At 50.3% G+C, this 21,230-nt stretch overlaps 1 protein-coding gene across 1 annotated transcript in view; it reads right to left on the bottom strand.

Annotated features, from left to right (window-relative positions):
• UHRF1 (ubiquitin like with PHD and ring finger domains 1) overlaps positions 1–21,230 on the bottom strand; it is a 499,879-nt gene that overhangs the window by 127,090 nt on the left and 351,559 nt on the right. Inside the window, exons 13-14 of the mRNA XM_029614586.1 lie at positions 12,274–12,411; positions 11,279–11,393 (exon numbers count right to left, since the gene is read on the bottom strand). Of these exons, the coding sequence (XP_029470446.1) occupies positions 11,279–11,393; positions 12,274–12,411 (253 nt within the window). The remainder of the gene's footprint in view (positions 1–11,278; positions 11,394–12,273; positions 12,412–21,230) is intronic.

Below are 21,230 nucleotides of genomic sequence, written 5' to 3'. Positions count from 1 at the left end.
CTTTGTTCACCTTCTTCAGATCCAAGATCAGGCGGAAGGAGCCCTCCTTCTTGGGAACCACGAAAAATATATGGAGTATCTGCCAGTCCTGAACTCCTCCGGCGGGACCGGGACAATGGCTCCCAGCACTTTCAACTGGCCCAGGTTTGGAGTCACCGCTGTCCGTTTCACGCAGGCCCCGCAGGGTGACATCAAGAACAGGTCCCACAACAGGCATGCAAATTCCAAAGCGTAGCTGTGTTCAATGATGCTTAGAACCCACTGATCAGACGTAATCTTGACCCACTCCTCGAAGAAGAGAGGCGGCCGCCTATCACCGGAACAGAGGAGTGGACCAGGACACCTTCATTGGGAGGACTTGCCACTGGAAGATCCCCGAGGACCCCCTTCGCGGAGAGGCCTGTGGCCGCGAAATGAATGAGACCAAGCCTGAGACCTCATCGACGGCTGACGTGGAGGGAAGGCCGGAACCCTGACCTGCCGAAACTTGCACTGTCCCCGGAACAGAAGGCGTGCCAACCCAAAAGCCCTGGAGGTTCGAGGCTTGTCCTCCGGCAACTAGTACACCTTATTGTCCCCTAGGGATTTGATAAGGGCTTCCAGATCCTCCCCGAACAAGAATTTCCCTTTAAAGGGAAGATTGCCTAGCTGGGCTTTGGAGGAAACATCAGCCGAACAGTTGTGGAGCCACAGAAGCAGTCTAGCCAAGACCGCCGAAGCCATAGTGCGCAAGGATGCCCGAAGATCATACAAGGCATCCGCGGTGTAAGCCACAGCTGCCTCCATGCGATCTGCCTGCTCCGCTTCCGCTGGAGGCAACTCCTGCGTGGTGAACAACTGTTGCACCCAACGAAGAGTCACCCTTTGCATGAGGCTACAGCAGACCACTGCCCTAACGCAAAGCGCCGCGACCTCAAAAATCCTCTTAAGAAGGATCTCCAGCTTCCTATCCCGAAGATCCTTAAGAGCGGCAGCCCCTGCAACCGGAATGGTCATCCGCTTAGTGATGGCTGAAACGGCCGCATCCACTTTTGCGACCCTAAGGACGGCCAAGGACTTGACTGGCAGCAGGTAGAGCTTTCTCCATGGCTCGCCCCACCCGAAAGCTGGCCTTGGGAGCCTTCCATTCTTGGGTCACGAGTTGTAATAGCTTAGGGTGAAAAGGAAAAGCTTTAGGAGGGGCCCAAAGACCCGAGAGAACGGGGTCCCCCTTGGTAGCCTCTGAGCTCAGCTGCGGCGCCTCAATACCAAGCTCCATCAGAACATGAAGGATTAAATTAAGCTCCTCCCTCTGAAATAATCTGAGGACCCTCGGTTCAACCTCCTCAACTGGGGTGGGCTCATCAACATCCCCGTCAATATCCTCAAGGAGAGGGTCTAGCAAAGGGGTATCCGGTGGATCGGAGGCTGGGGTCCCAGAGAGATCCAAATCCGCATGGCCCGTTCTCCTTCTGGAGCAATCGGAACCCCTAGAAAGCCGAGCCACCTTCGCAGGTGGAGGCTCCTCAGCCTGCCACTCAGCCTCAGCCTCCAAAAACGCCTTGTGCATTTAAAAGCACAAATTTGGAAGAAAAGGAAAACTCAGAGGGGAGGCAGGCTGTCTAACTGGGCTCAAATTCGGCAGGGATCTCTCTCTCTCCCCCCCCCCCCCCCCCCCGCATCCAGCCCTACACTGGAGCATGATGGAGGCAAAATGGCTGCCGTTCCCACGCTAGATGGGGACGGGGCAGGGCGAGACCGGCAGAGGCACAAATTTCTCCCTGTGCCACGGGAGCGCGCTGAAAAAGACCCACTGCTGCTCCCCAACAGTCCTTCCCCTCCTGGGAGGCACCGCGTAGAAAAGCCATCGCGGGACAGCAGCGCCACCAGCTCCCCGCATGCTGAACACGCCGAACCCTGCAGCATACCAGCGGAGAGGGAGGGAGCATGAGGCCGAAAAAATTGGCGAAGATCGCCCCTAGAAACCTGTGCGCATGGTAGAAAATTTTTTTTTAAATTAAAAACGCTGACACGCAGCCACCCAGGGGAAAACACGCCCCTGGGACCTCAATCGCAGCACAGGCAGGCCCCCCCCCCCAAGGAATTATGCAGTCTCAGGGTGCAAGGGGGAGGGACTGGCCCACCGGTAAATCCCCCTACTCACCAGTAGAAGAAGCAGCTCTGGGAAAACGGCTAAAGGGGTATCTAACCTCAGCCGAGCCTCATCCAAGGCCGCAGTCTCGGGAGGACTGAGTCTGCTCATCTCCGGAAAGAAAACAAACTACTTTTAAACAGCTTGATTTAGCCACTGGTAGAAATAAACACCATTAGGGGGCCGACGATTGTGGAGAGAAAGGGGCTGCCACCAACCTGCCTGGCTCAACGGAGCGGAGACTGATTAAAATCCAGCTATCAGCTGTGGGACTCCCTCGACGCTGACATCAGCCAGAGACCGCGAGCTTAAAAAAGCCTGCGGCACACCGCTGAAGGGGCGTGCACACAGCTTAGATCGCCTTCTGATTGTTTATATGGGGCGAAAAAGAAAATCCAAGTTTGTGACATCCTCTCCAGCTCCGCAAAAAACCGGCCCCATGGATGTTCATGTATGCAGGAGCAACGTGCCACAAAAGGACTGTGAGGGAGACTCATCGGATGCCTCCCTAAGTCCTGGCATGGGACCTACATCTCTACAGCCCCCAGGAGGAATCTCTGACGAAAGAGAAGCTGCAAATGTAAGTGGTTTTGGAATTCTTTCTAAGTCACCGAAAAATGCAATACCTCCCTGCTTGGAGCTAGAACAGCAGGTAGCAGGTGAAGGAACTCTAACTATTAACGTAGATAGTGCACGGGTTAATACCGTGGACAAATCTAGTGTAACCCTGAGTGATCTTTGGAGGATGCTGATAAAGCTAGATTCAAATGTGTCACAGATGAACTCTTCCTTTAGTGCAATAGCTAATGGGAATAAGTTTGTTATACAACAAGGGAAAAGATTAAAGGATGTAGAGTTATTAGGTGAAAATATGACAGAATTACAAAATGTAAAAATGTTGGAAAATCATCATATATCCGACAACATGGTTTTACATGCTGATTTAGAGTACATAGAAAATTTCATCAGAATAAAAAACTTACGTTTCATAAATTTTCCAATTACTAGATTACTTTCACCTTATGAGATGTTTTCAAAATATCTAAGGGAAAATTTGGCATGTGAAGAGATAACTTTGATCTCAAAAATGTATTATTTCCCTGCCCAAACAAGTAATACACCTGGGAGGGAGGAGGAGAGCATACCAGGTGTATCTACTTTTTTTTGGAGGATTTCATTGATTTGATAAATAAGAGGGCAACATTATTTGTTTCTTTCATCTTAGAAAAGGATAAAGATTCATTCTTGATAAGCTCTTTAAAAACAAAGATATACTATTCTGCGGGCAGAAGGTGTTCTTATTTCTTTATGTCTCCAAGCCTACTCAGCAAGGAGGAAAAAATTTCTTTCCTTGAAAAATAAAACTTTAGAAATAGGTGCATCTTTTTATTTGAAATATCCCAGTAAATGTTTTATTAATTTTTAAGGAAAAAAGTATGTTTTTACAGAACCTTTACACCTAGATATATTTTTGAGGGACAAAAGTGAGGTAAATTTGGGTAAAACTATATCAGTAGCAGAAAGGCCAGATAAAATAGTAGAAGCAGCTTCTTCTCTCTGAGATTAAGTATTGGTAGTTTGTTTCTTTTTAGTTTTCGGCTCCCTTTATTATTTGTATTAGTGAGATGGCAAAATTTTGTGTGTTTGGAATGTAATATTCTTGTATTTGTTTTATGTTGTCACGCTAAAGGAAAATTAGTTTCTTACCTGATAATTTTCGTTCCTGTAGTACCAAGGATCAGTCCAGGACACCTGGGTTGTGACTCCGCACCAGTAGATGGAGACAGAGCAAAACTTGTGGGCGGAGCCATATATGCTCCTGTGTCAGTCACAGCCCCTCAGTCATACGTAATGTCAAAGTAGAAAATTCCATAAGGCAACCATAGCGAACCATACAAACTTGCTATTTAAACGGAAATAATTCCGACACCCCCATAAGAACCAGACTCCCCAACCGGGAGAGCGAATAACCAAGGGGTCAGCTTACTGAAAACAACGATGAGCGGACTCCCCGTTACTTTAACGTAGCACTGCGGGCGGGATCCAGGACTGATCCTTGGTACTACAGGAACGAAAATTATCAGGTAAGAAACTAATTTTCCTTTCCCTGTACGTACCAGGATCAGTCCAGGACACCTGGGATGTACCAGAGCCAACTTACCGAGGGTGGGAAGCAGAGAGTCCCGCTCGGAGTACCCTCTCTTCAAACCCCCCAGAATCAGTAGCCTGCATATGCAATCGGCAGTGCCTAATGAAAGTGAGTAACGACTTCCAGGTGGCCGCCCTGCAAATCTCTTGAGGTGACACCTGAGAAGAGTTCACCCAAGACGCGGCGTGGGGACGCGTCGAGTGAGCCCTGAGAACCACTGGAACCGGTTTTCCCCCTAATAGATATGCTGAGCCAATGGCCTCCTGGAGCCAATGGACGAGCGACGTCCGGGAAGCCGCGGCACCTTTCGTTGAACCTGAAAACAGAACAAAAAAGGTGACCCGTCACCCGGAAGGATTGGGGACCTCCAGATAGCGCAGGAGAGACCACCGCACATCCAGCTTCCGCAAACTTTCAGTTTCGGGTCTGAGGACTCCCGTACCGCAAAAGCGGGAAGCGCAATAGACTGATTCAGATGAAACGCCGCCACGACTTTGGCAAGAAGGAAGGGACCCTTCGCAAGGAGACCCCAGAATCGGAAATACACAAAAACAAAACGGCTCCCGACAGGAAAATGCCTGCAACTCTGAAACTCGCCGTGCCGAGAGGATCGCGACCAGGGACACAGTCTTCAACGTGAGATCCTCAAGAGTCGACCGCCTCAAAGGTGCGAACGGCGCCGAGCACAGAGTAGAGAGAACCCAAAGAGGTTCCAGGACGGACAAGGATGACGTAAGGGAGGACGGAGGAGCTGGGAGGTTCCGCGAACCTTTTCCCCCGCAAACAACCAAGTGCCGCCACCTGGACTCGCAGAGAACTGCACACTAAACCCTTGGCAAGGCCGGCCCGGAGGAACGCTAGGATATCGGAAACGGAGGCGGAGGTAGGATCCACCCCGCACTCTACGCACCAATCCCCAAAAACACCCAGACTCGGACATACGCCAACGACGTGGAACACCTCCTGGACCTCAACAGCGTGGCTACCACCGCAGCTGAGTAACCCTTACTCTTCAACCGATTCCGCTCACAAACCACGCCGCGAGACAAAAGTGATCCGTATCCTCCCAACAGACGGGGCCCTGACGGAGGAGCCCCGCAATCCCCTGGAGACGGAGGGGGGCTTCCACCGACAACTGCATGGGGTCCGCGAACCACGGACGCCACGACCACGTTGGACGGGTGCAACTCTATGCGCCGAAGAAGTTTGCCTATCATCGGCCCCGGGGAAAACACCCACAGCAACAGAACCGTCGGCCCAGGAAGAACTAACGCATCGACACCCTCGGCTTTTCTCACTTGACGTCGGCTGTAAAATAGTGGGGCCTCCGCGTTGTGGTAAGCGGCCATCAGATTCATAAGGGGCATCCCCCACTTCTCGCAGATGAGAAGAAAGGCGTCGTCTGCCAGCTCCCACTCTCCGGGGTCCAGGTGATGACGACTGAGAAAATCCGCCTGGATGCTGTCGACTCCGGCGATGTGAGACGCTGCGACGTTGCTGAAATGTTGCTCAGCCCAACTCATCAAGAACTGAGCCACCTCCGTCACCAGTGGGCTTCTTGTCCCTCCTTGGCGATTGATGTATGCCACGGTGGTCGCATTGTCCGACAACATTAGGACCGCCTGTCCCCGAACCAACGGCAGACAGGACGGCAGCGCCAGGCGAGCCGCTCTGGTCTCTAGCCGGTTGATGGACCATTGCGCTTGCGTCACTGACCACCGGCCTTGTGCGGACTTGCCTAGGCAACCCGCTCCCCAGCCGGTAAAACTGGAATCCGTGGCCACCACCGTCCAGCTGGGAACTAGCAGGGACACACCGCAGGCGAAATGATGTGAGTTCAGTCACCAGGACAGGCTGGATCTCGCGTGAAACGTGAGAAGAAGTGGCAGATGAAACTCCTCGGAAAACCGGGTTCCAGCGGGATAGCAACGAGGACTGGTAGTCGTAGAGACAATAACCGCCTCACCCGAGACTGAAGCTTGCATATCCTGTCCTGGGCCAGGAACACCTTGCCCTGTTTCGTGTCGAATAAAGCTCCAAGGTATTCCAAGAACTGGGGGGTACCAGTCGACCCTTGCTGAAGTTGACGACCCAAGCCAGCGACTGTCAGAGCTGTAAGACCCTGGTCCCTGCCAGACGGCACTGGGTCTCGGACTTGGCTCCAAACAACCAAATAGGGATGAGCCAGGAACCTTCCCGGCGGAGCTGCGCTGCCACGACCACCATCACCTTTGTGACGGTCCGAGGGGCCATAGCAAGACCAAGCGGAGGCGCCCGGAACTGGTAATGCTTTCCCATAATGCAGAACCTGAGAAAACGGTGGAACGACTGCTGGATACCGACATGGAGGCACGCTTCCGTAAGCTCCAGAGAGGCCAGGAATGCGCCTGGACGTACCGAGGCAATCAGCGATCGAATCGTCGCCATTTGAAGTGAGGAACGCGAAGACATTGGTTTACGCCCTTCAGATCCAAGATAGGCCTTGACATGCCTTCTTTCTTTGGCACGATGAAATAAACGAAGTAACGCCCTTGCCTTGCTGACCGGGAGGTACGGAGGCAATAGCCCCCAGGCTCCCCAAGCGTCGAAGGGTTCCTAGCACTGCTGCCCTCTTCTCTAGACACTTGCAGGGCGAGACCAGGAACTTGTCGGATGGAGTTCGAGCAAAATCTAACGCGGAGCCGTGTCGTATCACGTCGAGGACCCACTGATCCGTCGTTACCTTGGCCCATTCCCCGAAGAATACAGTCAACCTCGCCCCGATGTTTGGAACAACGGGCTTGAGGTTGAAGCGAGGGATGGGCTGGCCGTACCTTATGGCGAAGCTTATTGCGAAGCCTTGGGCCCCGTTCCTGACGGGGTCCCTCCTTGTCTACCGAACCGATTCCCCCGAAAGGACTGCGGCCACTGAGAGGAGCGAGAGAAGACTGACCTGTAGGAAGACCCTGCAGACTTCTGAGGACGCGACCTACCGTTTCCCCTGAAAACGGGACCGACCAGTGAATGGCTACCCATCACACAGTGAATGGCTACCCATCACACAAAGAATCCATTACAAAACACTCACCCTCATGCACAAAAAAATACACAACAACAAAATGAACTGGCTAAACAACGCAATACATCCACACCCCACACAAAGAACCCTCAGATCCACCAACACTGGCCTCCTAGCCATCCCCAATCTCAAATCTGCACACCTCAACGCAACCCGCAAACGAGCCATAACAATAGCGGGACCCACCCTATGGAACACCCTCCCCACCTGTCTCAGAAATGAACCATCACTGCAAACCTTCAAAAAACACCTAAAAACATGGCTGTTTTTAAAAGCCTTCCCACCCGACCCTTAACCTGCCCGAACGCAACCCACCTCATCCCATACTCAAGTCTTCTCACCCCCCTGAATCCCTCACTCCGCTACTTCCTCCCACCCCACCTTCCCCCCTCCCTTCCCTCATCCCCCCCACCTCTATTCCTAAATTACCTACCCAACAAGTCCCTTATCCCAATTTTATTTTATCAACAACACATTCATGTACATATGTTATTTTCTATAACCTTTTGTTATATCCTATAACCTTTTGTTCCATGTACCACTGTTATAATATGTTATAATTGTTTTTTGTAAAATAGGGCGGACTACGCCCTATTCCCTTGGTTATCTGGAAACCGATGTGATATCTCGATTGAATGTCGGTATATAAAAGAAATAAATAATAATAAATAATAATAATAAATAATAATAATAATAAGGACCGAGCTCTGGACCTGTCCTCAGGCAACCTAAGCCCTGTGCTCCCCAAGAGACAGCATCAAATCATCCACCTCCTTGCCGAACAACAGCTTGCCCTTGAACGGCAGCGCATCCGCCGCCCAAGTGCGCGGCCACAAAAAAAACGGCACGCCGAGATGGAAGGCACCATGGCTCGCACCGATGTGCGAAGAAGATCATGTAAAGCCTCCGCTCCGTACGCGATTGCCGCCTCCAAACGATCCGTCTGTGATGACTCCTCTGCAGACCGATTCGCGTTGGCCTGAAGAACCGGAGCCCAGCGCAGACTGGCCCACATAATGAAGTTGGTACAGATGGCGGGCTGGACCCCCAAAGCTGAGACCTCAAATCTCTTTGAGCTGCACCTCCAGCTTCCTGTCCTGTATGTCTCGGAGAGCAGTAGCCCCCCCGTGACCGGGATCGTCGACCTCTTCGTCACCGCGGGGACTGCCGCATCCACCTTCGGGAACCGCAGTAGATCTAAAGCATCTTCAGGGAGCAGATAGAGCCTATCCCTAGCCTTACTGATCTTGAGGCCGAACTCCGGTGTATCCCATTCCCGAGACAGGATATCCGTAGACGAAAATGAAAAGGAAATGCCATTGCTGGGCCCGTGAAACCCCACAGTACCGGGACCAAGTGGGCTTCCTGTCGGGCTACCACCGGCGGCGCAGCTATCCCCAGCTCTTGGAGAATGGCCGGAATAAGTGGGGACAGTTTTTTTTTTTTTTTTCCCTGCGAAACGACGGACCACCTTAGGGTCGTCCCCTTCCACGGCCTGCGCCCCTTGCCCGCGGAGGGCTGAGTGGGAACATCGCCTGTCGGCCCTTGGGACCCCGACGGAGGCTCTTCCGAGTAATCCTCATCCTCCTCTGAAATGGAGTCGCTGTCAGAGTCCTGCGGGACCCCCCTGAGAGGCCGCTTCCCTTTGGGTGGAGCGTGGGGCAAATCCGTGGGGCCCTTGGACCCCTCCTGCGGAAGACCGGACCGAGACGCTCCCCTGGACGCTTCTGGACGACTGCGCTTGTGGCTTTTATAGTGGAGAAGTTTGCGCAACCGCAGCGCAAAAAACCTCAGAAAACTGCCCGGAGCCCGACGAACTCATCGCACTAGCAGCCTCAGGGGACCCGTTCCCCCCGAGACATCCCCTCCCCGCTGGCCCCCGCTCCGGGGAAAAACGCGGGAAGAGGGCCGACATCCCCTGCCGGCTCCCGCGCGATTTCGCGGGCGGAGCCTAAAATGGCCGACACTCCCGCTCTGGGCGGGAAAGCTCTGGAGGCTTGACTGCTGCTGCGCTGCCGCGTGGCGGCGAACGAACGGGCCGCAAACAGCTGCTCCACGGCGCCCCAGAGGGACCTACAACTCCCGGGATGCAAGAGGAACACGGGTCCTCCCTAGAAAGGCGCGCGCGTCGAGCCGCAGGCCCGACAAATCGATCCCCGAGGCATTCGCGCGATCGCGGCGCGAGAAGAAATCAAAATACAATTAAAATTTACCCCCCCCGGCAATCGGCGACCCCACCCCGAGACAGAGCCGAACGTAAAGGAGAGCCGGCGGGACGCAAACTGTAAAAGAAAACTTTTTTTTTTTTTTTTTTTCCCAAACCTGTCGCTGTCCTCGGTCCTGGGGCCCTGCTCCAGCGGGGGTGAGTGAACCGGGCTCCCCGGTGTCACCCCCGACGCTGCCACTGGAAGAGCCGGGTCCTCAACCCTGGCAGCGGCCTCAACCGGGGGGGGGTAGTCCCCTCAGGATCTCTCAACCCCCCTGGGAGGCAGGACGGACGGGACATCCTCACAGAAAATTTAAGAAAAATTAAGAAAAAATAAGAAAATACTTTTAAGAAACAAAAGACTGGAACTATAGCAACCAGCACTGACTAAAAAACACAGAAAAAAACTCAACACTGACTAAAAACCAGTACCAGGGCAGGCAGAGGCTGTGACTGCACCTGCACCATCTACTGGAGACAGAGTAAGACTGAGGGGCTGTGACTGACACAGGAGCATATATGGCTCCGCCCACAAGTTTTGCTCTGTCTCCATCTACTGGTGCGGAGTCACAACCCAGGTGTCCTGGACTGATCCTGGTACGTACAGGGAAATTACCTTTATTATGCACATAAATGTGAATTTGTAATTATAAAGTGAAATATTTAATAAAGAGTAAATTGAAAAAAAAAAAAGAAACAAAAACCATCAGGTCTTATAATTTCTAGTTTGCTTTGTTTTCTTTCTTTTTTTTTTTTTTTTTATAAAGGATCAGGACCGCAGGTTCTGTCACCCTCATCTGCTGGAGTCAGTGAAATACTGAAGGATCGCAGGTGGCACACCAGTCTAAAGCCTTTCAGCTTTATCTGACTCCATCTGCGGGAAGGGAAACACAACCCAGCAGTCTGGACTGATCCTGGTACATACAGGGAACTCCCCGTTTGCCCAGCTCAACCAGAGGGATGGCCCTCCACAGGAACCTGGCACCTCAAGAAGCAGAAAACTTCCAAAACACCAGATCAGTCGAGACTGCAGGTAAACACCTCTACCATCTGCTGGAGGCGGAGAAATATTGGGGGACTGCAGGTGGCACTCTCAGATATGTAGCAGTGCCCAAAGTTGTGTCCTCTGCCTCCATCTGCTGGTAGGGATGAATAAACCCCCTTGTCTGGACTGATCTGGGTATGTTCAGGAACTGGTTCTTGACCCATCAATGTGGGAACTCAGACCCCACATGCGTGTTCCCAAGGGGTGGCGGATAAAAATCAGTCCCATCACCCAGTGCGCCCCCAAGACTCTGCCTATGCTCCACTGGAAACCTAGGCCTAAAGACTTCCCCAGGAGCAGCCGACTTGTAGCTGCAGCACCAGTCCCCATGTCTGCTCTAACTGCTAGAGACAGAGAAATACCAAAAAGCTGAAGGCAGCAGACTCCTATAGGAGGAGTAAAGTCAGCTTTGAGCTTTTTTTTTCCTGTCTCCATCTGTTGGGGGGGGGGGGGGCATAACCAACTTGTTTCAACTGGTCTGCCATGGATCACCTGTGCACATGAGTGCTCTCCAATTAAAAATCCTGGAATCCAACATATTACAAAGGGACATACATGCCTAGATAATGTTTCAAAGAATCTAAACACAGGATCTATAGTCTTCATTAGATAGCATTCCCTGAACACAAGCTTTAGTTCCAGTCTGAGCATAAAGCAGTTTCTGGTATTCTTTCCGATCTCCTACTGACCTCCTGCAGAATTCCTCTTCCTCTTTCTTGTAGTTTCCATCTCATCATCCTCATCACTCTTGTTTTCTTTTCCTTTCTCCTTATTTGCAACAGACTCCATGTAACCCTCTGGATACTGGAGGGATAATGAAAAGCACCGTTAATACTACAATCCCTCCTCCATAGTCCCTACTGTACAATGCTGCTTTCAATATCTGTTTTCAACAGAAAAGGCAACACACCAACTTACATATCAAATATGATCATAGCTGTATGTTAGGTAAAAGAGCTGCACCTTCAATGCTGAGCCACCCTTCAAATTTAAAGGTTTAAGAAGAATTTTTCATGGCTATAGATACAAATGCAGTGTTTTACTGCCTTCCCCTGGATAAACAAAGCTACTAGGAAACAGATATTTGGACTCAAAACCTCCAGTTTTTCATTATAGCCAAGGGGAGAGGGGGGGACTTCAACATGGAAGTAGAATCAAATCTCCCCTTTTTCAGGCCTTGAATTAATGATGAAATGTAGAAATATACACTGTGGATGAAGATCAAAGCAAAATAAAACTAGAAGGTAGAAGCAGCAATGTCTAAGCAGTTGGTTTGGGGGGGGGTGTTATTTTAAAATATTCCTTTTCTGCGTTCTCCCCCTCCTCCCCCATTTACCTTCCAACAAAAAGGGAGCCACTTTAAGAGTAAACACTTTAAAATTCTAACTCCTATCAGGGACCTGAATCTGCTCTATCCTTTTCAGGGCAAATTTCCTTAAAGTTGTCCTATAAGAAGAAAAGCAAACTAATTTTGGTCTTCAAATCACTCTTCCTGACAATCTCAAGAAACCACAGGCAAGGACAGCCTCAGGAAACAAAAGGCACAGACAACACTACAGTTGAAGGGAATCTGCAATGATTCACAAGGTCAGGACAGATATATCTGCAAGAGAAAAGATTACATTTAAAATCCTAGGCCACTCCCATCAGCAGCACAAACAAGGGTCTAAGAAAAAACCCAGACCTGCAAGGTGAGGCCCAGCTTCTTCATCCTGTCTTTCCCATCCCTGGTCCAGGGGGCAGGCTCCTCATCATCTCTCTTCAACAAATAGCGCCACACTAAGAAACCAGATTTCCCTTTCTCTGGCCAATATTTCACAACCTAAAAGAATAGGGTAAAAAATGGCATGTTATGCTAACAAAGCTGATCATAAAAAGGTTTAAAGAATCTCTGCTAAAAACTGAAGGCTTCTATGTAAATCACATTCACTTCTGTCACTCCATGCAAGTAGACTGAAGGGCAGGTTCTGAGCTCTCTGCTCACATCAGTCAAAGAACTGTTAGAAGCAGGGAGAACCAAGTCTGAAGTTAGTTCATAACTGTCACCAACTGGTAAATGAGTGAAAATCTAAAAAAAAAAAAAAAGCGGGTAGGCAGCCAAGCTATAAGCCAGAAAAATTCTAAAGCTTTTGTACGTTCAGCCCCTTTAAATCCACTCTATGGGAGGGCGCCACATTCTGACAGAAGGACTTGAGACATGCTTTCACATTTAGAAAACAATACATTTCTCCTATCTGATTCCTTTCCCTTGAGTCCACTGAGACCAGTCTAGATGCACGGGTTATGCTCCCTAAACAGCAGATAGAGAGATTAAAAGGTTTGCTGACATCTCATAGGATCCCGTGTTGACCTCCGCCTGCCAATATTCTATGTAATAAGCTAAGAAACTCTACCAATACTCTCCCTCCCCCACAACCAGAGGGCTTCCAAGGAAGAGCAAGCTAAGGAAAAGACAGCATGAAACAGAGCAAACTTTCTACGTAAAAGAATAAGTTACCATTCACCACATTGTACCATGTTCAGAAAGCAAGTGTTGCTTACCTGTAACAGGTGTTCTCACAGGACAGCAGGATGTTAGTCCTCACATATGGGTGGCATCATCAGGATGGAGCCCAATCACGGAAAACTTCTGTCAAAGTTTCAAGAACTTTGACTGGCCCCTACTGGGCATACCCAGCATGGCACTAACCCTGCAGCCAACAGGGGTCCCCCTTCAGTCTTATTTGATAGCTACAGGCAGTGCCGAAAAAATAAAACAAAACATTACGAACCCAAAACCGCGGGGCGGCGGGCGGGTTTCGTGAGGACTAACATCCTGCTGTCCTGTGAGAACACCTGTTATAGGTAAGCAACACTTGCTTTCTCACAGGACAAGCAGGATGGTAGTCCTCACATATGGGTGAGTACCGAGCTGAGGATGTCCGAACATGCACCAAATGTACCCAACGGCGTGCAACAGGCACAACAACTGGGATGGAATTTGGTAGAGGGCATCCTGAATCCCACCAGGCAGGCGGAAGGGTGTTGGTACGTCACGTAGGACAGATTGGCCGAAGATGGAATCCTGTCTTCCGGCTTTGTCCAAGCAATAGTGGGCTGCGAAAGTGTGGAGAGAACTCCAGGTGGCAGCCCTGCAAATGTCAGGAAGCGGCACCGGTCGTAGGTATGTTACTGAAGTCGCCATGGCCCTTACAGAGTGCGCTTTAACATGGTCTTGAAAAGGAATGCCTGCTTGTTGATAGCAAAAAGATATGCAGTCCGCCAACCAGGAGGAGAGAGTCTGCTTACCCACAGGTTGCCCTAATTTGTTAGGATGGAAAGAGACAAATAACTGAGTGCTCTTCCTGTAGGCAACTGTACGATCTAGGTAGAATGCTAGAGCCCGTTTACAGTCAAGGGTATGCAGAGCCTGTTCCCCTGGGTTGGAGTGGGGCCTGGGAAAGAAGTTAATGTGAAACTCCGAAACTACCTTAGGCAAAAACTTAGGGTGAGTGCGGAGTATCGCCCGGCCCTGCAGGAGTTTAGTGTAAGGCGGATAGGTAACCAGGGCCTGTAACTCACTAACCCTGCGAGCTGAAGTGATAGCCAAAAGGAAAATCTCTTTCCATGTGAGATATTTTAGGTCACAGGAGTGAAGAGGTTCGAATGGTGGTTTCATGAGCCGCGCGAGAACCAGATTAAGGTCCCAAGAAGGGGCCGGAGGACGTAAAGGTGGCTTGATATGGAGCAAGCCTTTAAGAAAACGTGTTTCGAGGGGTTGTACCGATATAGGGACATCCCTGACACCTTTATGGAAGGTGGCTACCGCACTGACATGCATTCTGATGGAAGAGGTCTTTAGACTTGATTCCGATAAGTGCCAGAGATAGTCCAAAAACCTTGGGATTGGACAGGAAAAGGGATCAAGAGATTACGAAGAACACCATGATGTATACCTTTTCCATTTATAGGAATAAGATTTTCTTGTGGAAGGCTTCTGTGAAGCAATCAGGACACGAGAAACTGAATCTGAAAAGTTAAGTGGTTGAAGGATTAACCTTTCAACATCCATGCAGTCAGGGACAAGGCCTGAAGATTGGGATGGCGTAGACATTCGTCGTTCTGAGTGATCAGAAGCGGGTGCGTTCCCAAGGGAATGTGCCTGCGGATGGAGAGATCCTGCAGTATGGGAAACCACACTTGGCGTGGCCAGTGAGGTGCTATCAGGATCATGGTTCCCTTGTCCTGACGGAGCTTCACGAGAGTCTTCGAGAGAAGAGGAAGTGGAGGGAATGCATAAAGCAGCCCGGCTGCCCACTAGAGGGAGAATGCATCTCTGGGCTGAGAGCGCTCGCTGTGAATGAGGGAGCAGTAATTGTCCACCTTGCGGTTCTGAGGGGATGCAAAGAGGTCTATTTGGGGATGACCCCACTGCTGGAAGAGAGAGGTCGCTACGGAGGGATTGAGAGACCACTCGTGCGGTTGGAAGACACGACTCAGTTTGCTTGCCAAGACATTGAGCACTCCCGGCAAATAGTTGGCCCTGAGGTACATCAAGGTGGGAGAGCGCTTCCACCCAAATCTGTGCAACTTCCTGACAGAAGGAAGGAGCCTGTGCCTCCCTGCTTGTTGATGTACCACATGGCCACCTGGTTGTCCGTCTGAATCAGGATGACGTGATTTTGATAGGCAATCCTGAAAAGCTCTGAGAGCATAGTGCATCGCTCGAAGCTCCAGGAAATTTATCTGGTGTTTGGCTTCCTCTGGAGACCAAAATCCTTGTGACTGCAGATCATTCACATGAGCTCCCCAGCCGAGGTTGGAAGCGTCGGTGGTGAGAATGAGTTGAGGATCTGGCAGGTGAGAAGGCAGTCCCTGGAGGAGATTGTTCTGATCTTTCCACTAGGTGAGAGACAGACTGAGTGCGTCGGTGAAGTCGCTTGAATCCATTGTGACCTCAGAGTCCAATGCGTGACTCTCATGGCCAGGCGGGCCATTGGTGTGAGATGGACTGAGGACGCCATGTGTCCGAGAAGGACAAGGAATTGTCGAGCTGTTGCTGTATACTGAGACTGCAACTGATGAGCAAGGGACACGAGGGTTTGCACTCATTGAGGAAGAAAGACTTTTGCCTGTAAGGTGTCCAAGTCTGCCCCAATGAACGATAAGGTTTGAGATGGGACTAAATAGGATTTCTCGTAATTGACTAGAAATCCTAGAGAAATTAGAGTGTGTAGGGTCAAATCCAGGGACGATAGAGCGGCTTGCTGGGTTGGGGCCCTGATTAACCAGTCGTCTAGATAGGGGTAGACGTGAACACCTTCTTTCCTGAGAAAGGCTGCGACAACCACGAGACATTTGGTAAAGACTCGTGGTGCCGATGCTAGGCCAAATGGAAGCACTCAGTATTGATAGTGCTTTGGGCCTACTAAAAACCTGAGATACTTGCGATGAGCTAGAGCTATCACAATGTGGGTGTACGCTTCCTGGAGGTCCAGAGAGCAGAGCCAGTCTCCTCTTTGTAGAAGAGGTAGAAGCAAGCCCAGGGTTACCATCTTGAACTTTTCCCGCTGGAGGTACTTGTTGAGGGCACGTAGGTCCAGAATTGGACGAAGCCCCCCGGATTTTTTGGGGATCAAAAAGTATCGGGAATAGAACCCTAGGCCTTGTTGTAAAAGAGGGACGGGTTCTATTGCTCTTAACTGGAGAAGAAGGGAAACCACCTGCTCCAGAGGGACAGAGTGGTCGGTTACTCTCCACGCTTGTAGAGGTGGTGATTCTGGTGGAAGAGCAAGAAAGTTCAGGTGGTAACCCTGAGCAATGATTGCTAGCACCCATTGGTCGGTTGTGATTCCCTCATGCCGTGAAAGTGGCACAATCGACCTCCCACTGGTATGCCTGGCAGAGGGATCAGGCTGCTGCTCTCCAAGGGAACGTCAAAAACCTGAAGCAGGCCCCAGCTGGGGAGCTGCTTGTGGCTTTTGCTTCCGGGGCTGGCAAGGCTGAGATTTCTGATAAGGCCTCGTAACTCGGGACCTTGTTGGTGGAGGATAGTACTTCCTTGGGCAGAAGAATGACTTCGAGTCCTTCTTGAAGGGTAATCTAGAAGGGAAGTCAGAAGGTGTCGATGAGAGCTGTTTGAGGGTCTCATGATGGTTCTTTAATTCAGCCACTATTTGCTGAATCTGTTCACCGAACAGATTATCTCCTATACAGTGCAGGTCAGAGAGCCTGTCTTGTACTTCTGGGCGAAGGTCAGAAGACTTGAGCCAGGCCCAGCGTCTTGCCGAATTGGCTGTTACAAACACTCTAGTGGAGGTTTCGAAGATATCGTAAGCTGTTCTTATCTCATGCTTTCCTGCCTCAAACCCCTTGTTGACAAGGGCTTGAAGATGTTCTTGAAATTGGTGAGGCAGGGTTTCAGAGAAGTCCTGTATTTGCTTGAAAATGACCCTGTTGTATTGGGTCATGTACAGCTGGTAAGAAGCAATCCTGGAGATAAGCATGGCCCCTTGGAAAACTCGACGACCAATATTGTCGAGGAACTTGTGTTCTTTGACATGAGGGGTAGAGGAGTGTGGTTTCATCCTTTTTGCTTTCTTTTGAGCCGATTCCACCACAACTGAGTGGTGGTCAAGCTGAGATTTTTGAAAGCCAGGGGCTGACTGTACCAGATAAGTAGTATCAGCCTTTCTGTGTACTGGGGCAATGGATCCAGGGTTTTCCCAGTTCTTTTTGAGGAGGTCAAGAAGAACTTGATGAATGGGAATACTTTCTACTTTCAGTAGGAGAAGGAGGTGAAGGTAAATCATCGGTGTCTGTGGAAGTATCATCACCCCAGGTGTCATAAGAATCAGCAGGCTGACCTTTAGGACGAGAAAGGGGTTGGATACCCGAAGGGCCCGGCTGAGGCCCAGAGAAAATCGAAGAAATCACCGGGGGCACCGTGGACGCCCTGAGGGGCATCGGTGCCGGCATCGAAGGCATCGATGGCGCTGATGTGCGTATCGCTCCCAATGAATGAATCGGTGGCGAGGGATGACATGGCATCGATGGCTGAGGCAATACCCCCGAAGGAGGAATGCGAAACGGTGTTTCTCCTCCCAATGAAGTTGTCATCGAGGAGCGCACCGGGGCCATCGGAGACCCGAGAATTACCGGTGGAAGGGTAGCCATGAGCGCCTCCATCTGGGATAGCAGCGGTACCAGCGCTGCTGGAATCGGGTCGGTGACCGGTTCCACTCTCTGTGCGCCAGTGTCAGTGCCGGAGGGACCTGGAGTCGTTGCATCGCCTTGTCGATGGCCTCCTGGACCAGCCGGTCCAGTTCTTCCCGGAGACCTGGGGCAATCAGCTCTGGCTCCGTGACAGAAGAGGCACAGTCGGAGGGACCACCTTTACATGTGGAATTGAGACTCCCAAACCCCGATCGGGTGAGGGTGGGCTCGATGTCCCGGTCGTAGGAGTGGTCGGTGCCGTTCCTGGTCGGGGCTTCTTCGATGGTGGCTCGGACGGTGGCGAAGTCAATGATTTCACTCCCTCGACAGTCCGAGACTTACGATGCCGATGGCGATGTTTCTTCCTTCGATCCCCTCGATCTTGAGGGGGAGAAACGGGAGTCGATGGCCATGAAGATGTCGATGGCAGGCGGTCACCGGACAGTTGTCTATGGTGGAGCGACTTCGACGGTGCCGGTTCCGATGACGTCAATGCGATGGACGGCGTCGGGGTGTAAGCACAGAAAAGGAGTCCCATCTTCTCCATTCTGGCTTTGCGACCTTTTGGTGTCATAAGGGCACATTTGGTGCAAGTCAGGACATCATGCTCACAGCCTAAACACATTACATAGACTCTATGAGGGTCTGTGATAGACATGGTGCGAGTATAGTCCAGGCACCGACGAAAACCAGACGCCATGGCAATAGAAAAAAATCGAGCCGCAGTACGGTCGACGGACAGTAGGCCGTGAGGGTCAAACTCGACGGTAATCGACGAAAAATGGTGAAAAACTTACCGGAGTACTGTGGCCTGAGAAAAGTTAGAGGAGGTACCCCTGTGGGGCAAAATAATTTTAAATAAGTCTGTGAGGAAAATTCCTGTCAGGAATCTGTTCAGAGCTCCTAAACCGCGAGGCTACTGCTGCGCGGAAAAAAGAAGACTGAAGGGGGACCCCTGCTGGCTGCAGGGTTAGTGCCATGCTGGGCATGCCCAGTAGGGGCCAGTCAAAGTTCTGGAAACTTTGACAGAAGTTTTCCGTGATTGAGAGGGAAGTGACGTCATCGGGCTGAATGGCCGCTTAAATCGTGAGCTCCTCTCTCAGCCGACTAAACTTTAAGATTTCTGAGACTGAACCGACCGTGCAGTTCCCCAAGAGTGCATGTTATACTTGCAGAACGTCTTGTGATGTCAGCCAAGAGGAAAACAGTTGATTTCCAAAGCTTCTCGTATAAGAACGCAGAAGACAGGAATCGCGATGCACTCGCGCCCCCGGTGGAGGGGTCTGTACAAGATGGCGATTCGGAGGCTGAAGACGCTCTCCCCATACAGGCTGATACGGTGCCTACCCGCTACGAATTTCGCGAGTGGTTTAGCGTTCTTCGCAGAGACCTCAAGACCTACAAGGAAGAGGTGCAGGGACCTGCACCTTTCAGGAAGAGATGGCTACTATAGGCCGTCGGGTAGACGACATTGACAACCGGGTAGATGCGCAAGCTGAATCCAAACACCTACAGGAGGCTTATTCAGAACTACAAGATGACCATCGGGCCATGCAGGCTAAGCTGGCTGATTTAGAAAATCGAGCGCAGAGGGGGAACCTCCGCTTTCGAGGCTTTGCTGAAATGCCGGAAAATGGCGACTACACTGCTCTCATACAGCGTTTCTGCACCTTTCTCCTTCAAGGCAGTGAGAGCTCAATGGAAAATGCCCTATCTCCTATAAAACTAGATAGAGCTCATAGGGCCCTCCGAACCCCCAGCAACAATCAGTCAAGGGACATTATCGTGTGTTTTCACGATTACACGTTAAAGGAGAAAATTGCCACGTTGGCCAGGAAACAAATGCGATGGACTTGGGAAAATCAAGAAATATCGGTCTATGCAGACCTCTCCCAAGCTACTCTTCAGAATAGGCAAGAACTGAAGGAAGCCACAGCCTTTCTCCGTAAGGCAGGTATAAAATATAAATGGCTTCATCCCTTTGGCCTTTCCTATACCTGGGAGGGTGTGTCTGGGAGAATATTCAAGGCTGCAGACGCAGCGATACAGCTCAAAGATCAGGGGTTTACATCCCAAACAGCATCGGCGAGTACTTCCACGAGCTTCAACTCCAGGGATACCCGTCCAAAGTGGCAACGCGTTGGGGCCAGAAATAGCCGGTTAAAACGGCATTCTCAACCTCAGAAGTCTCCAGTTCACCCTACATGACTCTATTATCTGGACTATGTTCACAGCATGTTCTCTCTTTTGATCAGATATGGTCTTATTTAAGGTTGGTTAGATTGATTCAAAACTTCACATGTTAATTCCATTAATGTTAGTTCCATGTTCATTTCAGTCTCCAGTAGAGATGATAATCTTAGGCTGCTGGGCGCTCACGGGATGATGTTATTTTTCTTTCCTCCCAGCTTATTAGCTATTTGATCTGCTAAGTACCGGTAGCAGATCTCGGGATAGGGGAGGGGGTGGGGGGGCAGGGGGAAGATTCTAGTTAACATGGGTGACATGCACTTGTTTTTCTATCTTGCTTTGTGTGGGGAGTATATTATGAGAGTTAAGGAGAACAACATTCCGTATTATATTGTTTCAGAGTCTGGACAGTATGGAGAGCTATTGCTTTACCACTTAATAGAGCGATTTGGGCCTTCACTGATAGGAGGTGTGTCTTCATACCTCGTGTGTACCATATTATTATATGACCACATTTCGTTTGGTCTCCCTTAATGTTAAGGGACTTAACTCTCCGTTCAAACGGCACTCTCTTTTTAAGAAAATGGGAGTGCTAAAAGCAGACATATTTATTCAAGAAACACACTTGAAAAGTAAGCACGAATCGCTCTTGAAAACGCGCCAATATCCTTTTCAATTCTTTACGTCATGCCCCAAAGCGGCAAAGTTTACAGACGTGGGCATCTTAATTTCTCAACATTCGGTGTTTGATTGTCAAACATGCATCAGAGATCCTGGTGGTAGATATCTCCTCATGAGACTACCAATTGAGGGAGAGGACTATACCCTGGTTAATGTTTATGCGCCAAACCAGGAACAGGGAGTGTTTTATGAAGCCCTTAATCAAATTATTTTACAACATAATGCAGGCAAATTGATAGTTGGTGGGGATTTTAATTTGGCTCGGATTCCAGCTTTAGACTCCTCGAGGGGGTCTACCATTACAGCTCCTATACATAGGAAAAAACTAAAGAGGCTAATAGAGGACTGGCAATTGGTCGATGTGTGGCGGGCACATTACCCCAGATCAGATCATATACGTTTTATTCCATCCCACACCAGTCACACTCTCGAATTGACTATTTCCTAGCCGATAAAAATATTCTCTCCTAAATCCAGAAACCAGATATACACCCTGTGGCATGGACAGATCATTCTGCCGTTACAACTGAACTTTCTTTCCCACAATATGAGAGGGGGACTCGCTTCTGGCGTCTC

Source organism: Rhinatrema bivittatum, chromosome 8 (assembly GCF_901001135.1).
Source record: "Rhinatrema bivittatum chromosome 8, aRhiBiv1.1, whole genome shotgun sequence".
In the NCBI taxonomy this organism is placed as follows: domain Eukaryota; kingdom Metazoa; phylum Chordata; class Amphibia; order Gymnophiona; family Rhinatrematidae; genus Rhinatrema; species Rhinatrema bivittatum.
This window is presented reverse-complemented; position numbering and strand designations above follow the sequence as displayed.